The following is a 23,268-nucleotide window of genomic DNA, read 5'->3' as shown; positions in this document are numbered from 1 at the left end:
GTCCAAAAAAAGAAAAATCCGAGCCAATCTGTTTGATGTTTTGTCAATAAAGCTAGAAAATGCACAGCAATTTTATCCCTGTATGATTTCCCTCCAATTTCCTCTGATGTCTACTTTCCCCCAGCGGAGTCATCAATGTGAGGAAGCGTCGGCGATGCTTTCCAGCAACGCCGTTTCATCAGGACGTGCGCCGTTGGTTCGTCAACGCTCTCCCACCACCCTTGCAATCACGCTTCCTTGATGTCAGCCTCCTTGTTGATGATCCCACGGGTGAGTGACCGACTCTCGCAAGCTATCATTACCGCCACCAAAAAAGACATTTTTTTTCTCAAGACCGCTGTTTACACAAAAAAAAAATAGCGATATCGTGCAGAATCTAAAGATGACAACCAACGTCGATCTAGATTGCGACTATACAGCTGGAATCATCGCAATATGTGAGATAATGTATTCCATATGGATGACTTGTTCAATTTTACAAATGGCTACATGCCGTTCTGGTTTGAGAATGACGACTTTTTTCACCAAAAAGGTTAAATACGCACGTCCTACGAGAGCCAACGCCGGCGGGTGACCTTTGTTTCAACTTCAACCTCCACGCCTGCCTGCGAGCAAACAACTTCAATCGACAAGGACACCAACAACAACAACAACAACAAAAAGTGAGAAAAACACAAGTGCTTTTCTTTGCTTCTCCAATTGGTCGCAGTTTTTCAACAAATTCCCTAAAGTGGACATAGTGTTCAGGAATAAAGCAGCATGCATAAAAAGCGGAACCTTTAGCCTTTGGGCAAAACACAAGACAACAATCCAACACGATTTTTCAGTTTTTGCCAATTACGTAGAAAACAAAAAAAACTTGCTGCCAGCCTTTCCAGTTATTATTTTACGTAGAAGTTTTAAAAGAAAAATGTGCCAATTCCAGTCTAACCATTACATCTTGGTACAATTCCACATCCCAATGTGTATTTTTACTGGTTAATTTCTAAAGAATTGCATCAAAAAACCCTCCCTACACTGACAAGGACATTAAAATGTTGGAAGGAAAATAACCTTTGATAGGTCAATGCTTCTCTTCACATAGGTATTAATACAGTTGAGTATCCACCTGTCGCCAAAACTCAAAGACGGGCGTCTTTATCTTATCTTCATCCCTTTCCCTACAGCGCCACTGTCTCGACTGTCAGCTCAAACCTTCACATAACCTTCTCTTAGATAAAAAATAAAGAAAAAAATAAAATAAAGCCTGCAAAAGTGTAAGACAAAACACAAGCGACAACTATTTTAGAATAGGAGTCATTTTGATCCATTAATTCAGAATTTCCGTGAGAATACAGAAGTTTTTTTATGCCTAGTGTAATAAAAGATGGGTGTCAAACTTTTTAGAATTAAAAACTAAAAGGTTGTACAAAAATATAGACAATAAATACAAAAACAGTATACGTCTTACCTGTTTAATTATGAGAACATAAAAAATAAATGTGTATATTTTCTATTAAAAGGTACAAAAAAGGATCCACCCAAATTTTTAGGACAATGTCTCTCAAAATTACACTTGATTCATTACTATTAATAACAATAAGGTCTGTGGCAAAGATGGAATTGATGCCCAGGTACAAAAAAATGAGGTCAAATGACAATACATGAGATAAATAACACTAAATTATGACTCTGATTGAGCTTTTTTCCATGTCATAAATTTGAGGGAATTTAGTAGAAGATTCTTAATGTGATTACAAACTAGAAAGTTGAGGTCTTTGGACTTTAACGAATGAAGGAAGTCATTCTTGATTAACTGAGAAAATTGTTAAAATGTCAGATTTTGAGATTACAAAATAGAAAAGCCTATTTGATCATTGTAAACTGTGCATGACTCACAATGACCACTTTGTCTACACGTGAAAAAGCCATAAAGGCAAGTTTAATGGAAAAAAAAACATAAGTGCAACTAAAGTGTTTCCCTTAAATATGCTTAATGATTGACCCATTTAATATGAATTTTCTTAGTAATCAGATTGAGCATCCATTTGTCAAAATCTCAAAGTGGAACGGCGCCATGTCTGTACCGCCAAAATTTGTGCTTTTTCAACTAAAAACTTACTAAGTTGACACGAGATAATCTGAAAAACGTGATGACCTGATTCCAATGCAAGTATTATTTATAAAGGATATTTTTCCTTTATCATCGAAAAATAGAATATTTTGCAACGTTAACATTAATTTTGTATGGCCAAAAAAGAAGAACAAAAATACAAAAGAATATGCAATTTTGCCTTGTATCATTGTCCAACTTAAATATTAATTTGACATTAATATAACAGAATAACTACTGAAAAAAAATGTCAAAACTTTATATCCATTAACGTTGGGTGTAATACAAAAAATGCCTAAAACTTACAACTATTTTACAGGTAGTAATTAGCATGTTTTTGAATATTTGAAACTAAGGGTTTTCTACAGTACTTTATAAACCTGCCGGGTTGCCAGGCTTTTCTGTCTATTTGCCCATAAGTAACCATAATTTGACATTTTAAACAGTATTTTTTTTTAGATTAGGGTTACAAAAGAACTCAATGGTCACAATAACTTTACATTAATATCTTTTAGATCAACTCACCTCTTTGTATGACTTTAAATTTAAATCTGTCTGGAAAAATCCTGGCTGTGCGTCTAAATTTCCTGGGTTTTTTCCCTCATTGGCCTTTGGCCAGGCCTCTTAACAACATTTCACACTTTGGTTACGTTGTCGTCGCACAATCCTACCAAAGAAAAAAAGCGAAATTGGTTAAAATCTGACAAGATACTTCACTAACTGATGATAAGTGAATAAAGTGTTATTTTTTTCACCTTTTGTGAAACACTTGATTCAAAACACCAGTCTACAAACATATATTTCAAGGTTTTCTTCAACTCAGTAGAGATTTCATGGACTAAGTTGCCTTGTATGGACTTTTGGCGAAATCAGACTTTTTGATTGCTTCCGTGGAGGCAATCTGTCAATCCGTGCCAAAAAAAGCAGACCGATTACCCGCAAAAAACCTCTTCGCCACGCTCAATTGATCTTTTCTATCCTCTTACACGTTAGTTTTCCGCCCGAGCCAGGACCCGCCTTTTCAGCAGATGGACTTTATCGGCGGCCATTGCTTCTCTTAGGGCCACGAAGAAGGCCAGGTAGTGGGCCGTGTTGTGGAGCATCAGCAACACCCCTGCCAGCAGCTCATTGGTCGCCAGTAGGTGGTGCACATACGCCCTCTGGTGATTCTGGCAGCAATAGCAGCCGCAACCGTCGACTAGGGGTCGGAGGTCATCGCGGTACCTGGTCAGTCCGGGTGGTGAGATTGGAAGAACTGCGATTATCGATTATTTGTTTACAAAGTACCTTTTGTCTTTAAGGTCCATTTCAAAAGGTGTCACGAGTGTTGGATCGTCCTCGCTGTTGGGTTTCTCCGCCATGTCCTCTGTTAAAACACAAAAAAGTACTTCGTTAATCCTCGCTATCATCTCATTTGCTACCACATCTACACACAATGACTAAAAGTAACTTAGTTTACAAATTATTGAGTGAGTTCAAACTATCAGTTGCAGTAGTAGTCCACTTTTATTTGTTTTTGGTGTTTGACAGCCCTTCTATTTTTTTAAATGATATTTTAATATTTCTTAATACATTCCTTTTGACTTGACTTTGTACTTTATACTTTTTAATTTAATGCTGAGTGATGAGTATGTTAATTAATACTTTAGTCCTTTTTCTGTTTATGTTTCATATGTACTGTTAACGGATGCACTTTTTTATTTGTATCATATCTTGTTCTGATCCAGCCCATTTGTCACATTTTAAAAATTAATGTAGCATTCCAATACCAGATACCTAACTTTAACTATACATGAAAACAACCACTGCAGTATGAAATCCAGCCATTTTTTTCATGGACCAGTGTAATATAAACTTGAAATGTGAATAATTTAAAGCCAAGATGAACATAACCAAGTCCTCCAAACTGATTTAGTAGAAGTAGAAGAAGCGGCATTATTTAGTGTGAGCTAAAGTCGAGAGTTGCTGACTCGCGGGCCCTTTTTATTTATGTCGATCAATACCTACCGTGTCATGGTTATACCGAAAACTTTGATTTATCTTTGCCGAAAAGTGAACCCTGCTTTAAGGAGTCAAGAATGAAAGAAGGCAGTACGAGGATACCAATAGCTGACAATTAAGGGTGGAAGGATGAAGTTTTTCCATTGTTTGAGATGCCAATTCTCGCTGAGATAAATTAATAACATTTTCAATATAAATGTGACCCAAATAGAGCATAATTCTAAATATTGATAGAGAGGAGAATGTCATTATACTCAATAGTTGCCATTGACAATGCATTTGAAGGAATGCGTATTTGTGAATTTGGATGATAATCGATTAATTACCGATTAGTTAAAAAATAAAAGACTAGGTATTGCTATATTGATATTTTACTAAAAATGTGCTTTGGAACCAAAAACTATGTGTCAACCATCCTAGATTAATTATTACTAACTAATTACATCACTTTCCTTAAATCGGGATTACAAAATGAGAAAATATTAGGAAAAACACAGTAAAATTAAAATTTTGACAAAGAAAGACAATAAAAAAAGAAGACAGAATACCAGGAATAACACAATAACATTCCTACAACTCCACAATAACTCAATTAGATATTTATATTAGATTTGACTTTGATATACATCTCCAAATATCTCTCTATAGGGTCCACCACTCTTGAAAGTGACACAAAGCAAGAGCGACATCAAATTGAGCGAAATGATGAAAAGATAAAATGAGAAGATGGCGAATACGCGGAGAACCATTAGCATACGCTCCGCCGCTATGTCCCGTGCCCCGAGGCCCCCCGACGGATGCTCGTAATTGGTCGGAGGGGGACCGGGAATTCCTGTTTAACACCAGCCGGGCTTGCTCTCTTGCTACCCAGCAGCGAATCGATTTGCACCATCTTGACACGAATGGGGCCAGTTTAACGCAACTTTTTTTTAATGAAGCGGCTGGTCTCCTTGTCATAACACTTGTTAAGTTTCCCACTTGGGAGGAACAGCGTCGCTACCTACCATTGATTTACTTGTCTGGCCATTTTTTTTTCTTCATTCCCTCCAATTATTTTTAAATCAAAAGGATGAGTTTCTTGACTTGGCGCTGATCATATTTTCAATGTCATTATCTGAAGATCTAATTTTGGTGGAGTCACCATAGTGTAGGGGACTTGGAAATATATGAACATTAGATAGGGAAAAATCTTGAGTGTAGCATATTTACATATTGGCCTCATTATTTTACATACTATATTTTTTACCATAGTGTTGCCATAGAAGATTTTGAGGTCCTGAAAATGAATACATCTCTCAGGAATGAAGATATGTTACAGAAATGTTTAAAAAAAGTCAATTTTTTTCCGCAATTTTAAAAAAAACTCACTTTTTCAATGCATTTTGCTTGGAAAAGCTAATAGTTAGCATTTGCTCAAAATCCCTGTCAATGGCAACTTTTTTTGAATATAAATTTCCCACAGAATTAAATTTAAGTTATTTAACCTGTTTTATACATTTCACATTATAATGAGAAATTGAACTGCATGAAATTCTAGGTAAAGAAAGTAGAAAATTGGACCTTTATCAAAAATTCAACTACAAATGTATTAAAAAAACACAAGTAACTATTTCCCTTAAAGGCCTCTGTTTGTACTACCAATCATTCACATATAAACTTTCTTTGTAGGTTTACTTGCTTCATTTTGCCATCTAAAAAGAAATCCTATTTGTCAGCGGAGCAAAATTACAAATGTCACAGATTTGCTTTTAACCTTTTTGTCCTCCTTTTTGTATCCGGTGCGAGTGTGTTGGAGGTAGTGAGGGGTGCGATGATATTTTAGCTAAGCAGGTCACACCGCCCGAGGAAAATAAAAGGGTCATTTTACCACTAAAATGTGGAGTCTGCAGCAGTTTGGTGGGCGTCTTTGTCTGGCATTATCCGGTTAGAACTAGAACAAGCAAGTCTTTTCTCTATTTTAACAGAAAATTCCACGCAGTACTTCATTCAAATACATCTTAGAAAAGTCCTCTTACCTGAAGGAGTCGTTGGATCACAACTTTCGGGGTTGTTTGCAATGTCAAAGCGGAAACATAAAGCGCAGCCTCGCTCGGTGACCAGAAAGGGGAAGAATCCTTCAAACAGATCCACACCGCCATCCACACATGCCAGAACTTCGTCGGGTCGGCCTACACCTTGCACAAGTCTGGGAAAGAAGCGAAAAAATGTTAACAATCATGGCTAAGAAATATGTTAAAGAAGTGGGATACATTTTGCTTAAAAAAAACAAATTTCAGACTTATTTAGTTCAAGTACTTCATTATTTTAACATAGGGGTAGGGAAACTATAGCTCAGGAGCCACATGTGGCTTTTTTGATGGGTGTATATTGGATTGGATAACTTCATTAAGCCAGTATTCGGGAAATATATGACTCTCCGCCTTTCTAAATCATATTTTTTCTTCATTAGACTCTTCTACATGAATTCTCTCATTGACTTTCATTGATTAGCAACAGTGAAATAATGTTGTCAAAAGAATTCAGCCTTTTTTTTACTTTCAAAGTAGTGAAATGAATAATAAATGCTCACATTTTCATGTATTTTTACTTTTAAATTCTGAGTATAGCTCACAAGAAATAACATTGGAAAATATGAATTGTTTATGGCTCTCTTCATCCAAAAAAGTTACACTTGGAAAAATACTTTACCATCAGAGTTGTTACACTCAACTATTTTTCCAAGTGTAACTCAAATCTCATAAGATATTATACTATAGTATCACCAATGAATAAAATATATCCCAATCTTTCCATTCCCAGCTTACTAAAGCTTCAATATGATGAGAATGTCATTTTCTTTCATCACTATCACTTCACACCCAAAAAGCAACCCATAATGCATTGAAAGGATGTAAAAAGCCACAAGCAGCATTTCTCTACACTGTCAGCAGAAGAGTGTTCTACACATTCCCTCTGAGCCGGCAGATAACTGGCTACAGGCGTCAAGGTCGAGGACGATTTAGCATTCGAGGCAGACACCGTACCGACGATGCCGTAGCGTAGGTATCTCTCTAAACCTGATGAGAGGTCTCTTGCTTACCTCACAGTAAAAAAAAGGACTACATTGACTTTGTATTCCCTGAGAATCCCCCCTTGAGACGATTAAGGAATAGATGGGTCTTATGTGGAGAGCTCTTTAGTTGCCGTTGCTTATGTAGACCAGAAGAGGAAATATCATTAAATGTGGCAAACACAAGAAGCTTGAATTCAACCTCGATTGCAGTTTTTGCCGAAGAGAGCCATAAACAATTGATATTTTTCAAACAATATTCCTTGAGAGCCATACTGAGAATTTAAAAGTAAAAAGACATGAAAATGTGAGCATTTATTATTCGTTTCAGCACTTTGAAAGTCAAAAAATAAGTCTGAATTATTTTGAGAACATTATTTCACTGTTGCTAATCAATGAGAGAATGCAAGAGTCTAATGAAGAAAAATTATGATTTAAAAAGGTGGAGAGCCATATACACCCATCAAAAGAGCCACATATGGCTCCCGACCCATAGGTTCCCTAACTTACCTTCTCACTATTAGGTGACATCAAGTAAATGGAAAAATCTGTGGAATCTTTTCAGTAGTGTAAAAAAAACTGTATTATATTTATACATCTGGATTATTTTGTATCTTCTTTAGAAAAAAATGCTTAAGTTTGGACATCCTGATTAGACTATTTAATTAACTGGCGATGGCAGGCGAGTAATTGATTAGATTGGTGACTGTTATATTAGATTATTAATGTCACTCTCAGAAGAAGCTAAACAGTTCTTAACTCTCAAAAGACAAAAAGAGGTTACGTGAAATAACTAGCTGAAAAAAAATGGACTCTCTGAACCCAGGGGTTGTTCGGTAAATGCCACAATTGTGTTGTGCTGCCAATCACGCTGTGCTAATGAAAGACTGTGGAGAGCATGCAGTAGAAAGCCTTTCACTAGCCATCAATAAAAAAAAAGAATAGTTTATTGAGTGGAGGAGCCAGGAGTCACTTGTTTTTAACAGATAATAAACAAATATAGACAGGGTAAAATGTCTTTTTATCTAGAGGTCAGGCAATATGGGATTTTAAAAGGCATTTCAGCCAGTTACTGATGTCTAAAGTCTATGTAAGCAAGATATTTCCCATTAATAATGAACAATTTCCAGTGTAGCCAATGGGGTCATCACCTCTTTTCTTATTTTCTCATGAGAAAATCAACATGGCTCACCTTGGTTTCTCCTCAGGCAGTTCCTTGATGACGGCGGCGATGATCTGACTACTCAAAGCGGCGTCCACGCAGCCCGTCTGGATGCCATCAAGGCAGAAACCCGCCACGGGGCGTTTCGCCGTCTCTCTGGCCGAGCGTACCCTTTCCTCCAGGATATCGCCGCCCTCCACCGCGCCAAACAGTGCTGCTTCATTCAGCTCCTGGCGACAGTTTCATGATGTGATTCTCTCAAAAATAGAACATCATTTGCGAAAGCTCCTACAAGATTAAAACTGTGACTCTACCTGTGAGTTTTGGTGCACCAGCAGACACTCGTCCAAGTGGGCGAGGGTTCGTTCTACCGACTTTCGGACCCTTTTGCGAGAGGTGTTGTCCTGCCAGGTCTCACCGTCGGCCATGCTAACGTAGCAGTCGGGCCGGACTAGCTTCTGCAGGTCCATGAACTTGGCTGCAGTTAGCTCGATACGTCCGCCACTTCCCCATACGGACACTGTCTAAAAATTGGCCACAATGTCCATTGTAGTTATTATGATTAATAATTTCAAATATGTACAGTAATCACTAATTACAAAACCTTCAAATCCTATTAGTCTTGTTTAAAAATAAAATATCTACTCTTGAATAGATCTATTTAAATTAGTATGGGCAAACTATGGCCCGCGGGCCAGGTACGGGCCCGTTAGGCTCTTTAATCCGGCCCGCCGACATTGTCCCAATTTTTTTTTATATTTTTATTGTTTTTATTTTTTTAATTTTTTACCCCAAGATGGCGCCTTCATGCGGAAGCCAGTGGCAGTAGCTTTGTACACTCTTATTTGTTTTTCATGTTTTACAGCCCTTCTATCTTTTTTTAAATGACATTTTAATATTTCTTAATGCATTCCTTTTTACTTGACTTTGTACTTTATACTTTTTACTTTAATGATGAGGGAAGAGTATGTTAACACTTTAGTCCTTTTTTTATGTTTATGTTTCACATGTACGGTTAACGGATGCACTTTTTTATATGTATCATATCTAGTTAATGACCCGGCCTGTCTGTCAAATTTTTAAAGTCAATGTGGCCGCCCGGGCCAAAAATTTTGCCCGTCCCTGATTTAAATCTATCAAAAACACTCAGAAGCTAAACTAGAGAAATAGACAACAGGCAAGGAACAAATAATAAAAATAAAAGAGACCTTCTAACCTTGTTGGTTGTGTAGCCGGTGGGGCTGCGACTTGCAGGGTCATGCAGCGAGCAAAACAAGACTGTGTCATGAAGACCTGCGGAGGACAAAAGGTCAGCAAAATAAAAATGACTCACAAATTTGGCGGGGCAAAAATGTCACAGAAACATAATTTCTTGATGTCCTTATAAAAAAGCAACACTAACAATTCCACTTCAGGTGCCCGAGGAGGCAAAAGCTTGCAACTTTGCAAGCGCGTTTACCTTCGTAAAGCAATGTTGATGAGGTCAATCTTGCGGGGCATTTCTATAAATAATACACGGTACGCAAGCTAATGAGATTTGGAATGGTAATTTGTAGAGATCCTCGATATGGGAGCGAATCAGCCTCCAGGTTGAAGGTCAAATCGTGCTCATTTTAACTTCACAACATGACACTTGTTAACCCGGATCATTAACTAGTTGCTTGGGATGCAGAAAGTGGGCGTGAGAACGGGCAATTTAAGGTCATAAAATTGGATTCAAAAGAAATAGTGATGCGATACAGAATTATTGTTTCCAAGCTATCCGTCAATATTAAGTTTCCCTTTGTCTTAAAGGCGTCCATCTTTTACCCAAGACACCTGCTATTACTTTACAGCAGCACAGCAAGTTTTTTGATGGAATTATTCTGACATGACGGATGCACACGCCTACAAATTGGAAATTGCAGTTGAAACAACATTCATTTTTCCCCCCTTGAGTGCTTTGCATTTTTTTTTCGATATCATCATATAAAGCACATTTGCTCTTTCCATGGGAGAGATAAAAATGGAGTGGTAACAATGGCATTCTGAAGGTAGGTAAAATGTTATGTATGTGATAATATCAATGTAATAATGTCAATGTCAGGATAGAGATGAGTATGTCCTCACACTTTTTTTGTATAGTACGTTTACATTAACACTTCAAATCGTTGTTCCTTTTCAGAATACAAAATGCATCTCAACTCATTTTTGAATATTAAAAACGACCATTACACAAGCATTAACATAATTTAACTATTGTTTGACCCTAAATGTGCTCCCTTTCAAATACCTGCAAACTTTTTAAATCCATCCTTGAAATCTTCCAACACTTCCTTGTGCTCTGCCCTGTAGAAAAAAAAAAAAACAGAATAGATGATAAATTCACAGTAAAACATGTGTAAATACAATGCATGTATACAATGATGCAGGTCTTACAAATGGTCCAGTGAGACTTGTGTGATGGATGGAAGTCTGTCCAAGGTGTGGAGCGTATCTTGGGTGAGGTGCGGAACGGCACCGCAGCGTGAGTACAAGAGACATCCCGGTACTTCCAGGGAGTGTTTTCCCATCCTGCCGAGCCCTTTGAGTACACCTAAGCGGCTTCCTCCCTGGAGAACCCGAGATAACTCGAGTTTCATCCTGCCAACAAGCGCGTGAATGGTAAACTTAGCTAGTAGTAACCTGCGATCTTCTGCACCGATATCGATTTGCAGAATGCCATCAACCCCTAAAATGTTTAACTAGAAGAAAATAAACATATAGTCAGTACTTGCAAGGAAACGCTGGAGTTATTGGAAGAATGTGCGCTTTACAAGCACATTGCGTACTACGACGCACGAGGAAACTACAAGTCGCGTCGTTGCAACGTCATCATTAAGAGACTTCGGTAATTCGCGTAATCTAAAAAAATATTACTGTTCTTTTAACACTTTTGCGGGTCCCACGATATAATATTTCTTAAATAAAATGAGTTTTATTTCGTTTTACTGTGTTCCATTTTTATTTTTTGTTTCTTAGGGCGTTGCTATGGTTACCAGAAAGACGCTCTAAACACAAAAATGCATTGTGGAAAACAGAGTCCACCATGACATTACAGTAGCAGCAAAACATACCGGAGGACTACATTACCCAGAATCCAAGCCCTTACTTTTTTTTATCATAAAAGTTCTTATGCATACACTACCGACTGCATTTCAAAGACATTATTAACATATGTTATATATAATATTATCTCTGTAGAAGATGGCGGCACTACCTTATCCTAGGTCTCACTTATTGAGATCTAAGAACATTGGGAAGATTGGCTCAGTAAAACTACCACAATCTAAGGTATAGATTTTATTTATTTGCTGGTACTGGCTGTTGGATGTTGGCTGATGCTACTTTGTGAAATAGGTTATTTACAATCGCTCAAGGTGCTCACACTAGATTTGTTCTTGCTCTATTCCAGAAGCATGGCAACAAAGAGGACATCGATCACTGGAGAAAGGTCGGCAGAATTCATTGTGCAGCTTGATTATGTTTTCTGTCTCGGCATCTGTTTAGCACTGAAACAAACATTGCCTCATTGAGCTGGAGGCTATTATACCTCCATAAGCATGAAGACTATTTACATCAGATGGTGACCCTTTTGCTAATTTTTTATTCTGTCAGCAAGTGGAGAAGGCCTCAGAGTTCGCAATGTCTGAGGTCTTCTTCCCCAAGAGAGCCAAGACGGGAAGCAAACGTCTAGCTGTGGCCTTGCAGAGCTGGGAAAAGATGAATGATCGCGACGAGGCCTACAATGAAGGTAGGGTATGAAGAAAAACTTGAAATGTAGTGTCCAAAGAATGTATGTCACAGCTCAGGCCCTGTTGGGAGACTGGCTGGACGTAACGTGGAATCCCCAGCTGGAAATGGAAGGCATGACATGCGAGAAGGGGAGCCCAGCAACGCCGTCGCCAGCGCCGACATCTGACTTCAACTATGACAACTTCAATGGTAAAATGTTTAGGGAATTCATCCGGACTGGGAATGGTCAATTCAATGTCAATCCGATTCAGATCTGTACGACCACTTGGTGGAGGAAGAAGATCACCATGCCGTAAACAATTTTTTGCAAGACCTGAAAGAGCAGAAAGTGTTGCAGAAACGGATGGTTGAGAAGCTAGCATTAGATGGCATAGGAACTAACAAGAACTTTGCAGATCCTGTGGTCACCATGGAGTTGCGTCACCAGCAGGTAAATACACAGTAAAACATGTTTTGACTTATTTTTTTAATAACGACGGCTATTAGCTCAGTAGTCAGGACGTTTGACTGCTACTGTGAAAGTGATACACACTGCTTTTTACTATTATTTGATGGAACTACCGTTAAAATGTAGTTATTTGTTATTTCCGTGTTATATGGTATGTTTGTTTATCTTTAAAAAGGTGCGTGAGAATAGAGCCTCAGCAGAAGAGGCCAAAAGGAAGCGAGAGCTAGAGTCAGAGGAGAGAAAGAGACTGGAGGCCAAGAAGAGGCAACAGGAGATGGTGCGGCAGGAGATTGTCAGGATGCGGAGGCAGAGGGAAGAAAGAAAAGGCTTGGAAATGCGCCTTAGACAAAGGTAGGACAACAATACTGCAATACATAGTGTTTGACCATGAAGCGGTAAGGTTAAAGCTCATAACAACACACTCTGTGAAACTCAAAAGAGTTTGACGTTATTAGAAAAAAACATGAAACTACAGGAAATGATTAAAATCGGATGACGCACGATGCTAGTTTGAAGTATCCGTGGAAAGAAAGAAAAATCAATAAATCAAGGACCCACTTCGTCTTTCGGAATAGGGATTTCAACAGGACAATTACTGTGGAAATCGTAACATATTAACGTTGCCAATTAACCCTGTCGTCAATCGAACAGGCAATTTTTGTATTGTAGTCCCATTTTATCCAATTTCTTATGAAATATATTGGTATGTGACAACATGTAACTAATGTCATATTGACATGAGAATGTTTTTCCACCAATGTTTGACTTTAAGGGAAAAACTAGAAAGTCAAGAGTCTACCTTGACACCCCAACCACCTTCTCCATCTCCCACCATTCAGTCGACGTCAGAGGAAGAGACGGAACGGCCTCAGAAAAACAAAGTCGAACTCTTTGTACACCTACGAAATCTGAAGGTTACTTACCTGGCATGACTTGGTAGACATCTTCTGGATATTCATTCTTGAGTTGACAGTGTCTTCAAAGGCATTTCGCCCGTTGGTACTCGGCGGTGATGGAGCAACGGCTACGAATGGGGAAAGCCAAAGCGCTCTATGATTGGAGGAGGCTGCTTCAGGGTTGGCGGGCGTGGCGAACCATCATGTGGGCCAAAAGGAATCAACGAGAGGTTTCCAAAACTGAAGAAGATCTCCGCACTGAAAACAGGCACAAAAATGATTTTATCCTTTCTATCAGGACTATTACAACAACAACAAAAGTACATTTAGAGGAAAATATTGTGCATAACATTTTTTACTGTCTAATAACAGAAAACCATTACTACCAAGACCATATACATATATTTTTCTATCATAAATGTAAAAACCCTGCAAAACTATACCATAAAATCCATGCTTACTAAAGCACTTAATGGATTTTTATATGTGTTTTACAGAGTTATCGTTTCCCCACCAAACATAACAACTAATACTTGACAATATTTTTAATAGCCTAGTAAATCCATGCATTAAACCCCCTTAGACAACTCCACCAGGCCGAAGAAAGCGACCGCAAACGTCTTCTCGGGCGATATCTTCGCGAATGGCAGTTTTGGTGTCGGCAAGAGCGCGAGGGACGCCAGCTTCTGGTCCAACAAGAGGAAACCCGGCGCAAAATGGACGCCTTAATCAGCGCCGCCATGTCTGGAGTGTTTAAACCTCCAGAGACGCCGACAGGAGACCCACCCGAGAACTCGGCCAAGGTACTGGTTCCTCACAAACTGAGTTTAATGGGGATTTTGTCCAAACAATTTTGCCCAAGTAATCCACTATGGGATCTTTTAACCTTTTGGTGGATGACCCAAATGCATCACCTGCAAAAAAAATAAAACAAACCTCCCTTTAATCGCCGACTCTGAAGGAAGCTTATGAGGTGAGCGGAGTATATTGAGGTCGGGTTTGGTATAGGAAATAAGAGGTGGAAGGATAGTGGAACAGAGCTCGGGGGACGCCAGGATGCGGCCAATGAAAGATGGAAGTTTTTCCAGTGTTGAGGTCAACATGGAGGCTATTCTCATAATCGGGTTTATCCCAGTTGTCAGCGGATGTTGTGCTGGAGGCGGTTTGGGTTCAAAAGGTTTGGCAAAGTAATGGAGGAGTGATGCTGTGTAAATGGAGATTGTTGTAGAGTGGACCTTATGGTGGACTGGATTGGCTTTTAGATGAGCTGTTTTTACACAAAAGCAAGTACTGGGCTGTTCCAAATGTAACTTTTTTTTGTGCCTTGTAGGATAATTCCAAAAAGGTCGGCAAGATGCGGTATCGTCCAACTACAGTGGTCGTCCGGGTGCGTTCCCGCCATTGCAAGGAAACGCAAACGGCTGTGGAGGACCGACAAATAGACGACGACGCAAACCAGGGCGAATGCGAAGTGGAATCAAGCGAAGCCAAGTCAAAGTATGGAAGCTGTTTTAAGAACCGAAATGAGGCCCAGAAGAAGATTATCATGAAGCAGAAGCAGCAGCTCAAGGAGCAGCAAGAAGAGATCGCCAAGCTCAAGCGGGAGAAGGTTATGGCCACCATGGTTACTCCTCAGCCAAGGTAAGGACAGAAATTAAGTTTTTTCCTTGTTTATGGACCTTCAAGATGAGGCTAAATGTCCTTTTTTTGCAGTACGATGACAGAAGTTGGCCAATCTGACGGGTCTCCACGGCAAAATCTGCCACCGCCAATGTGCCCAATCATCTCAGGTGGTACTTTAACTCAGAAAATTAGCAAGACGCTAACATTTGACGAATGTTTTTTTGGTCGGTAGCCATGGAAGAGCGAGCTCGATTCCGTGCCGAGCGAAAGAAGCAAACTGAGGAACTGAAAAAAGTAAAAGAAGAGGAGAGAAAAGCAGAGGAAAAGGCTGCTGAGGAGAAAAAACTAAAGATGGAGGAACTGGAAAAAGCTCAGTTGAGCAAAGAGAGAAAGCTGGCTAGAATGGTGAGATGGAAGCCGGGTCTCCATTGGGTTCAGGTCAGGGGATTCCAGATTTTTCTTTTGCTGTGCAGAGGGAAGACGAGAAATTGAGGCAAATGAAACTGCAGCAACAACTCTACGATCGGGCTCGTCAACACTATGACAGAAAACTACTACGTCACCGAGGCCTGGCGCCGTGGAAACGGCTAATGGAGCTCACGCACATCAACGCAGAGGTAATCTTCCCAATTTGGATTTTGTTTTTTGACTGACAGCCCACTAACTCTTTAACTATTTTAACTACATGAGAGAATTTCTGACCTAAGAGCCCCAATTCCACAGCGCATCAATTTGCCAGCTAAAAATCCTCTCATTTTTGACGGACACGGAAAATGTACGCGCGGCAACTGGGAGGCAAACAAGTGATGCGTTTTAGTTACTCTTCAAAGTCGACTTCATGTTTGCGGGGATTAGCAACATGATTGCAGATAATTTTAACAGGCGTCTAAAAAAGCCGTCGTCTGTCTGCACGCGATTAAAAATGTTATTGAATTTTTTTTAACTTGACTTCTAGGGAAAGTTTTATTTCTTGATAATTAATGTTTGATTGTTATCGAGGATGAGCATGGCGCTAGTCAAACATGGGTAAACTACGGCCCGCGGGCCACATACGGCCTGTCAGGATTCTTAATCCGGCCCGCCGACGTTGTCCAAATTTTTAGTTTTTAGTTTTTTTTTCTCCAAGATGCCGCCACCACGCAGAAGCCAGTAGCTCTATCCACTCTTATCTATTTTTCATGTTTTACAGCCCCTACTATTGTTTTTTAAATGACATTTTAATATTTCTTAATACATTCCTTTTTACTTAACTGTGTACTTTATACTTTTTACATTAATGATGAGTGAGGAGTATGTTAATACCTTTTTTCTGTTTATGTACTGTTAACGGATGCACTTTTTTATTTGTATCTTATCTTGTGCTGACCCGGCCCATCTGTCAAAATTTTAAAGTCAATGTTTGCCCAATTAAATTATTATTTTATGTTTTATTGTATTCAAGTTAAACTACAAAAAATAGTATGTTCTGTGGGTCTTAAATTTGACATATGCAAATGGTTTATAAATACAGCATGTTAAAAAATCGCATTATTTCCTCATTTCAATACCTTAGCTTGCCGAGAGTCATCACTCAAACACCCTCCAGTGGCGATGCCTCCAGCGATGGCGCCAGACGGCCAGAAACTCCTCATCCAAGAAGGAAGATCGCGCTGACGGACTACACCGTCGACACCTGCTGCGGCAGAGTTTGCGCTACTGGAAAAAAGTAGGTAGACACAAACACAAACAGCAGACAGTCAATTACGAGAGCAGCAGTCCATCCCCTGGCAGTGACTAATCTCCACTCTGCCGGCGTTCCTTATTATGTTGCCCCGTGTGAGAAAATAAGCTCTGCCTGGGATTTCTGGTTAATACAAGTTCAGCCTTTATCACTTTACTCCATACTTGGAAGCATTAGACACCAAGGGATGGGGGTAAAATGACAGTTAGGGGCACGTACGCATTGTGTATGCGGTTTAGTGAGCTTTGATACATTAGATGGCTGTTTGGAGTAGAAGTATAGAAGGGATTTGGGGGTATAAATCATGCTAGGGTGGGAATTGTATTTTCTGGAGGGGATTTTGGTGATCTCAAGAGATGAAGAAGAAGTAGGCTTTCTTAGTATATACTTTTTTGTGATTTTTAAATGTTTTTGAATGTTAAAAAAAGCAATAAAACTACATTTTTCTGACTTACTTTTTTAGTCAAAACCACAAAAGGGAATTTTTTATTCTTTAATTAAAAATAAAACTGAAAATATTCTCTCATTTGAAACACTTTGTTTTTAAGTCAAAAAAATGAAAAAACAAAGTGTATAGTACTCTATTTTTGTGTATTATGAATCTTACTTTGATTTTTTTTTATTGATAATACCATTTTGCACAACTCTAAGTACAAATAAGAGTTTTTCTTCTCATTCACTCCAAAAATAGCTCACATGCTTGTTTTTGGATGAAGACAATCTCAAAAGGACCTCATTAGATTATAAAATTTTCCATATTTTGACTATTTTGTTACCTCTATGACAGCTGGGAGAACTGCGTCTACTTCAGGAGGCACAGGCCCACGTCTTCTGCCGCGCCCACACGCAGAGGAGGTTCCTATTGGCTCTGCAGGACCACGCCCACCAGCAAAAGCGACTGGAGTTGGAACATCAGTCGCTGGCCCAGGAGCACGACAACAGGTCAGTTCACCTGGAACTTTTTGAAGTTTGGAGTTAGTCGCAAAGGCAATAAGCGTCACCTTCCAGATGATGATAAATGAGAGTTTAGATGGAAAATTCATTTCTTTGCTTAAGCGATTCGGAGCTCCTAAGCGGTCAATTAGGTCGGGAAGCACGTGGAACATTTTGCTGCTGGCTGTACGCCATTATCACAATGTATTTTGATTAACTGTATTTGCATAAAACGAAGCCGTGTAGAGTCGGAGTGAATTATTTAATCCCCTGCTGGATTGGAAAGTTTGCTCAGTTAGGAAGGAAAGAACAGAGCAAAATTTAAAAAGGACTTGGATGTGAATAAGTGATGTGAAGAAGTTGTTGGGTTTGGCAAAAGTAAAAACTTTTTGATTGATGCCAGCCAACCAGTCAAATTGGATGATATACTTTCTATGGCAGTTAAAATAACAAGTGACTAAATATTCCTAAAGTACAACATGTTTCACATCTATAAGGCAAAAGTCCCCCCCCCCATATATGTGTACACGTATGTACACATATATATATGTGTATATATGTATATATATATATATATATATATATATATATATATATATATATATATATATATATATATATATATATATATATATATATATATATATATATATATATATATATATATATATATATATACACATATATATGTATATATATATATATATATATATATATATATATATACACATATATATGTATATATATATATATATATATATATATATATATATATATATATATATATATATATATATATATATATATATATATATATATATATATATATATATATATATATATATATATATATATATATATATATATATATATATATATATATATATATATATATATATATATATATATATATATATATATATGAAAAAAGACAAATGTCAATCCATTACACTGGTTGATATACTTTTTTTTTGCATTATAAGTTTATTCACATAATATACATCTTGTAAACCATGTATTTCCAACATTATTTTAGTACTGCACAACTGACTTGTAACAAAAAAAGGGATTTTGATTGTTTTTGTTCAGTTGAAATCCCTTTTGTATATTTGATAATGTTTCGATCGTGAACGAATCTCAAAAATTGATAATATTTATCAGACAATACAGTAATCTCAAAAGTCAGAGTTAAGGAAAAAGTCAAACGCAGTAAAAATTGACTAAGTCTTCCTCTAAACGGCAGTAAAAGGCGTCCTTGCCCGTGGACGGTCGACCCCGTGACGTGAAATCTCATTAAGGTTTCGTCAATGCGGCGGAACGCTTTAGTTTCTGACAGCTTTTTTCCTCTCTTTCTTTTGTGTCTGACTTCAGAGCGGCGCTACGCCGATGCTTGCGGGCCTGGAAGCGGCTTCCGTTGGTGCAGCGAAAGGAACGGGAACGCGAGGAACGGAGGGAGAGGCTTTGTAGGAAAGTGACTGAGGTGCTGCCCAGTTTTTGGTCGCGCCGTTTGTGAAAATGCCCAGAGGCGGACACACTCGCGGATGCCTGGTCAATCATTTTTTGCCAAAAAAAAAAAAAAAAAGTAATTCTCAGGCTTAGATTAAAACAAAAAATTCTGTTGAGTTTGATTTTTAACCTGATTAGAAATGAAAGTACTGTTGTGATTTGAAAACTGCATTTTTTTTGTTCTAAGAACATTAACTTTTTGGTTTTTAAAGCCTAATCCAGCATCATTTTGAGTGAAAGTAAATAATGTAATTTGACTAGTTTCTTGCTGAAATAAAATGTATTCATATTTCTCAATGCATTTGTCCCACTTCTTCAATGGTGAAAAGACTAAAATGAATTTGCAAACTTTACACACTTCTTAAATACACATAGTATATCTCTACCTGCCTACTTCATGGAAATATTGGTCTTGACTACCTGAGTCTTTTGAGGTAGAGAAGCGTCTTATAGTGGGACGTTCATCGAATCAGATGTTGAGTAGCACGCCTTACTGGTCGCCTCCGCTCCGCAGTTGGCACTAAAGGAGAAACAAAAGACGACGCTCGTTGAGAAAACGTCAAGGAGGCGGGTGACAGATGAGGATGGCGCCATACACAGTCAAGGTTAAATCGAATGGGTGCAGTCAAAGTCGAAAATAGGAGGCTGGTGGCTGTCAAATAAGCTATCAATAAAATATCCCTAACATTGACCTCAAGGGGCATTTTCTACTCAAGTGGTAGTGTGAATTAAGAGTTGGTAAAAGGAAAGATATCTGATAATATTTTTTTAAGAAGCTGCACAATACGTCAAGGATTTGAAATGAATTACTTTCTCTAAATTAAATCACCATCGCACTCTAGATAAATCCAAACAAGCGGAACCCACACTTAGCAAGGCACCAGGCTGTCTCCCGGTGGCCAAAAGGGGAATAGCTACCCCAGCCACGCTCACCTGTCTTTCTGTTGGTCTGCCCCGCTCCAAAATTCCAGCCAGTTAGCACGCAGGCCTCGCGAGTGGATGCCAACGTGACCCCATGGGGCCCGCCGTCCGGCGCGCTCCCGGATGGCGGTGCGCGCCTCACGCTCGGTGACATTGCGGCTGATGTTGAGCAGTTGGGTCAGCAACAGGTGGAGGAGACCAAAGGACACCACAGTGCAGTACCAGGCGCATGTGAAGCACAGGGCGGCCCTAAAAAGAACACACCAACTTTTTATAATCCATGATATTTTCTTTAGGACTACAGAAAAGCGATTTAAATTGTATTTTATCGAGAAACAAGATGATTTGGTGGGCCATAAAAATGAGGTGATGGGCTGAATCAGGCCCATGAGCCACAAGTTGGACACCTGACCTCTGCTAATTAATTAATTAAGTTTGGTGTTTGTTACCGGTATTCCTTGTAAACTCCTGGGCAGTAGAACAAAGCGGTGAAGACGTTTTGCTCTGGGCAGACGCTCCGTAAAACCAGGAAGATGCCCGAGAAGGCCGTGGATAGGAAGAAGATGAGCGTCAATAGGAAACTTTGGTGATTAGCGAGACCCACGCAGCTGTCAATCCTGAAAACAAGAAATTGAGCAACTCAAAAAACACAAAATCGGAATGAATAGGCATTTAATATTGTCACAAGAACCAACCAAACACAGTGGTGATCATGGCGAAGGACGCAGATCCCACATATCCGACAATGTCCCGCCCTGGGGGGCCGGACCACCCGGCAGACCGAGCACCAGTTCTTCCGTCGGATGTCCAAACCTCCATCTTCTTCTGGGAGGAGTGTAACCGACTCTCGGTCCACCTCCACAAAGCCCGGACCTCTCTTAGTGTTGGCCAGACTGAGCAAGGTGAGCAAAAGGCCAGCGGTTACCATGCCGACCGACACGGCTCCGACGCCCCCACGTGGCACGACTTCGGCCACGAACAAATAGTACATGTAGGCTAAGGAAAAAAGCGCCAAGCTGAGGAAAAACATGTTCCGGGCTTTTTTGCGGTGGGTGAAGTAGTAGTACCACAGTAACAAAATCGGCAGAGTGATCAGGACCACCGCGCCGAGCAAGAAATGGAATGCGGCGAGGTGGAGCATGGCCGGGAGGAGGACTAGCGGGGGGATGATGGTCAAGTCCACTTTGCGGGCGCCGCCTTTTAACCAGGGGATGCGGACTCGGTCGCTGATGTCGGCAACCACGCGGGACATAGAGCCGGGATTCTGAGATTCTTGCTTAAAAAACCTGAAAACAGCATATATACTTTTTTTTTAATAAGGGGAAAAATATTTGGGTAATGTCAGTCATCATTTTTTATATTAATATGGCGTATATGTGAGAAAATAATATTTTTGGACCATTAAAAAAAAATAACTTTTAAGAAAATGCCATACAAGGCATACTGGGAATTCCAACCTCAATTTCAGTGCTAACAGTTCTCCCTTGAGTTATGAGTGACATAAGTTTTAAAGGCTGCACTGAAGTGGAATCCTTGAGGAAACGAAATGGAGACCCCATCATAAAACAGCCCGCCGATACATCACGTCCGAAAAATCGCACTCTTTATAGTGGAGCTCATAAAGGATCATCAAAACGGCCCATTCTGTCCCTGAGTTCTAACTGTTAATAATTGCTTTTCACAGGCACATGAATAATGATTGCCTCTCTTCATATTGAATATCTGCACATTATCATCATTATCATGTCATGATTATCCATAGACTATTAATGCCACCTTGACTTCGACCTTCATATAATAGACTTTTTCTCATTGAAATTAATGCAAATAAAATTGACACTCAATGAGCCATGGTAGCATAAATTGAGAGATATGTATAGATTTTATGATAAAATGTTTTATCATATTTAAAGCAAATTTCCGGTCTTTTCCGCCTTACCTGTCGCAGGCGTCGTCCAGGTCTTCGCAATCGCAGCAGCAGGCCGCCACATGACTACGAACGCCATGTCTGTTGACGTACTCGCAGCAGCATAAGCGCTCATTTTCATCATCAACCCACATTTTCTTCATGTCTGACAGCTGAAAACACAGATTTGAAGTGATTTATCCCACACTTTTTTCCTCCACTAAAAAGTGCCTGCCTGAATTTCATACAGAGGATCTTCACCTGAGTTATCTCTCATTTGCACTTTGACCTTCGACTCTATTAATGCCATTATTAGGAATTGCTATTTGTGTTTATGATTTTTTTTATAGTATTATTTGTTCTTCAAATGATAATTATGATAAAAGGGGACGGTAGGGGGCTTTCACTGCATGAGACAAATGCGCTCATTTAAAAAAAAAGTATGTTACGATGCCAAGTCGTAAGCTAGAAAATGCATTTCATTCTTAAACCTTCAGGTGTTTTTATTCAGAGCTAATTTGCACGTGTGGGTTTTTTTAATGCTAGTTGCAACAGACGACTTTTTCGCCACTATAATTTTTATCATTTATAATCCTACTCTATAGTACTCCCTTGTATTTTCTTAATTAATTCAAAGTTCTACCACATGAAGTACAACACTTTATACGAGTTAACGCCCCCCCAAAAATACCAAAAAGGAGCAAACTTCCTGCTTTTTCACCACACGCACACGTTTAACATTCTAATCGAAAAAGAGAAAAATATCAACACTTTTCGGTTCTCGCTACATTAACTATACATACATAGAGATATATAAAGTCGTCAATGTAATGTTTAATGCTTATCATGACGTACTAAGTTGTGAAAGACAAGCATACCAAACAATTGAGGTACTTACATGTCCGTCGCTTCGTTCGATTTGTCCCCTCAGTGTCCGGAAGTTACTCAATAACATTCCTAAATACGAATTACATTATTAAAAGTATGTTTTCACAAGAAATATTATCATTCAAGTCCGAGCGCGTCATATTTCTGGTTAAGCGTGGTTAGTTTCGGCGCATTTCCTTGTCGCACAAGTGACGTCACACATCGCACGTGTGTTTACAATTACTACTTGCTCACATTTACTAAAGCATGACGTCATTCACGTCTTGCAATTATATGCATTATACATTGAAAAACGGTCATTAAAATGTATTCAATTATGGCATAATAAAATTAAGTCATTTTTGTTCTT

At 39.0% G+C, this 23,268-nt stretch overlaps 3 protein-coding genes across 3 annotated transcripts; 1 reads left to right on the top strand and 2 right to left on the bottom strand.

Annotated features, from left to right (window-relative positions):
- Positions 1 to 1,355: 1,355 nt before the first annotated feature.
- Positions 1,356 to 11,014, bottom strand: qtrt2 (queuine tRNA-ribosyltransferase accessory subunit 2). The gene is made up of 9 exons (XM_077736197.1): positions 10,723 to 11,014; positions 10,577 to 10,632; positions 9,521 to 9,597; positions 8,619 to 8,828; positions 8,335 to 8,534; positions 6,109 to 6,278; positions 3,380 to 3,458; positions 3,079 to 3,316; positions 1,356 to 2,759 (listed from the first exon to the last, which is right to left on the bottom strand). The coding sequence occupies exons 1-8, from the start codon at positions 10,923 to 10,925 to the stop codon at positions 3,082 to 3,084; spliced, it is 1,230 nt and encodes a 409-aa protein (XP_077592323.1). The 5' UTR covers positions 10,926 to 11,014; the 3' UTR covers positions 1,356 to 2,759; positions 3,079 to 3,081.
- Positions 11,015 to 11,358: 344 nt separating this feature from the next.
- On the top strand, positions 11,359 to 19,406 carry ccdc191 (coiled-coil domain containing 191). Its single transcript, XM_077736196.1, has 16 exons — positions 11,359 to 11,616; positions 11,738 to 11,776; positions 11,941 to 12,076; positions 12,130 to 12,267; positions 12,330 to 12,508; positions 12,702 to 12,877; positions 13,299 to 13,440; positions 13,500 to 13,690; positions 14,006 to 14,225; positions 14,753 to 15,063; positions 15,136 to 15,212; positions 15,278 to 15,450; positions 15,519 to 15,662; positions 16,598 to 16,750; positions 17,553 to 17,707; positions 19,070 to 19,406. The coding sequence occupies exons 1-16, from the start codon at positions 11,530 to 11,532 to the stop codon at positions 19,209 to 19,211; spliced, it is 2,463 nt and encodes an 820-aa protein (XP_077592322.1). The 5' UTR covers positions 11,359 to 11,529; the 3' UTR covers positions 19,212 to 19,406.
- zdhhc23b (zDHHC palmitoyltransferase 23b) lies at positions 18,715 to 23,111 on the bottom strand. Its single transcript, XM_077736198.1, has 6 exons — positions 22,930 to 23,111; positions 22,065 to 22,204; positions 20,821 to 21,411; positions 20,575 to 20,742; positions 20,138 to 20,374; positions 18,715 to 19,724 (listed from the first exon to the last, which is right to left on the bottom strand). Exons 1-6 carry the CDS (start codon positions 22,984 to 22,986, stop codon positions 19,652 to 19,654), a joined length of 1,266 nt encoding a protein of 421 aa, XP_077592324.1. The 5' UTR covers positions 22,987 to 23,111; the 3' UTR covers positions 18,715 to 19,651.
- Positions 23,112 to 23,268: the final 157 nt, after the last annotated feature.

This window comes from Stigmatopora nigra, chromosome 16, assembly GCF_051989575.1.
Source record: "Stigmatopora nigra isolate UIUO_SnigA chromosome 16, RoL_Snig_1.1, whole genome shotgun sequence".
In the NCBI taxonomy this organism is placed as follows: domain Eukaryota; kingdom Metazoa; phylum Chordata; class Actinopteri; order Syngnathiformes; family Syngnathidae; genus Stigmatopora; species Stigmatopora nigra.
This window is presented reverse-complemented; position numbering and strand designations above follow the sequence as displayed.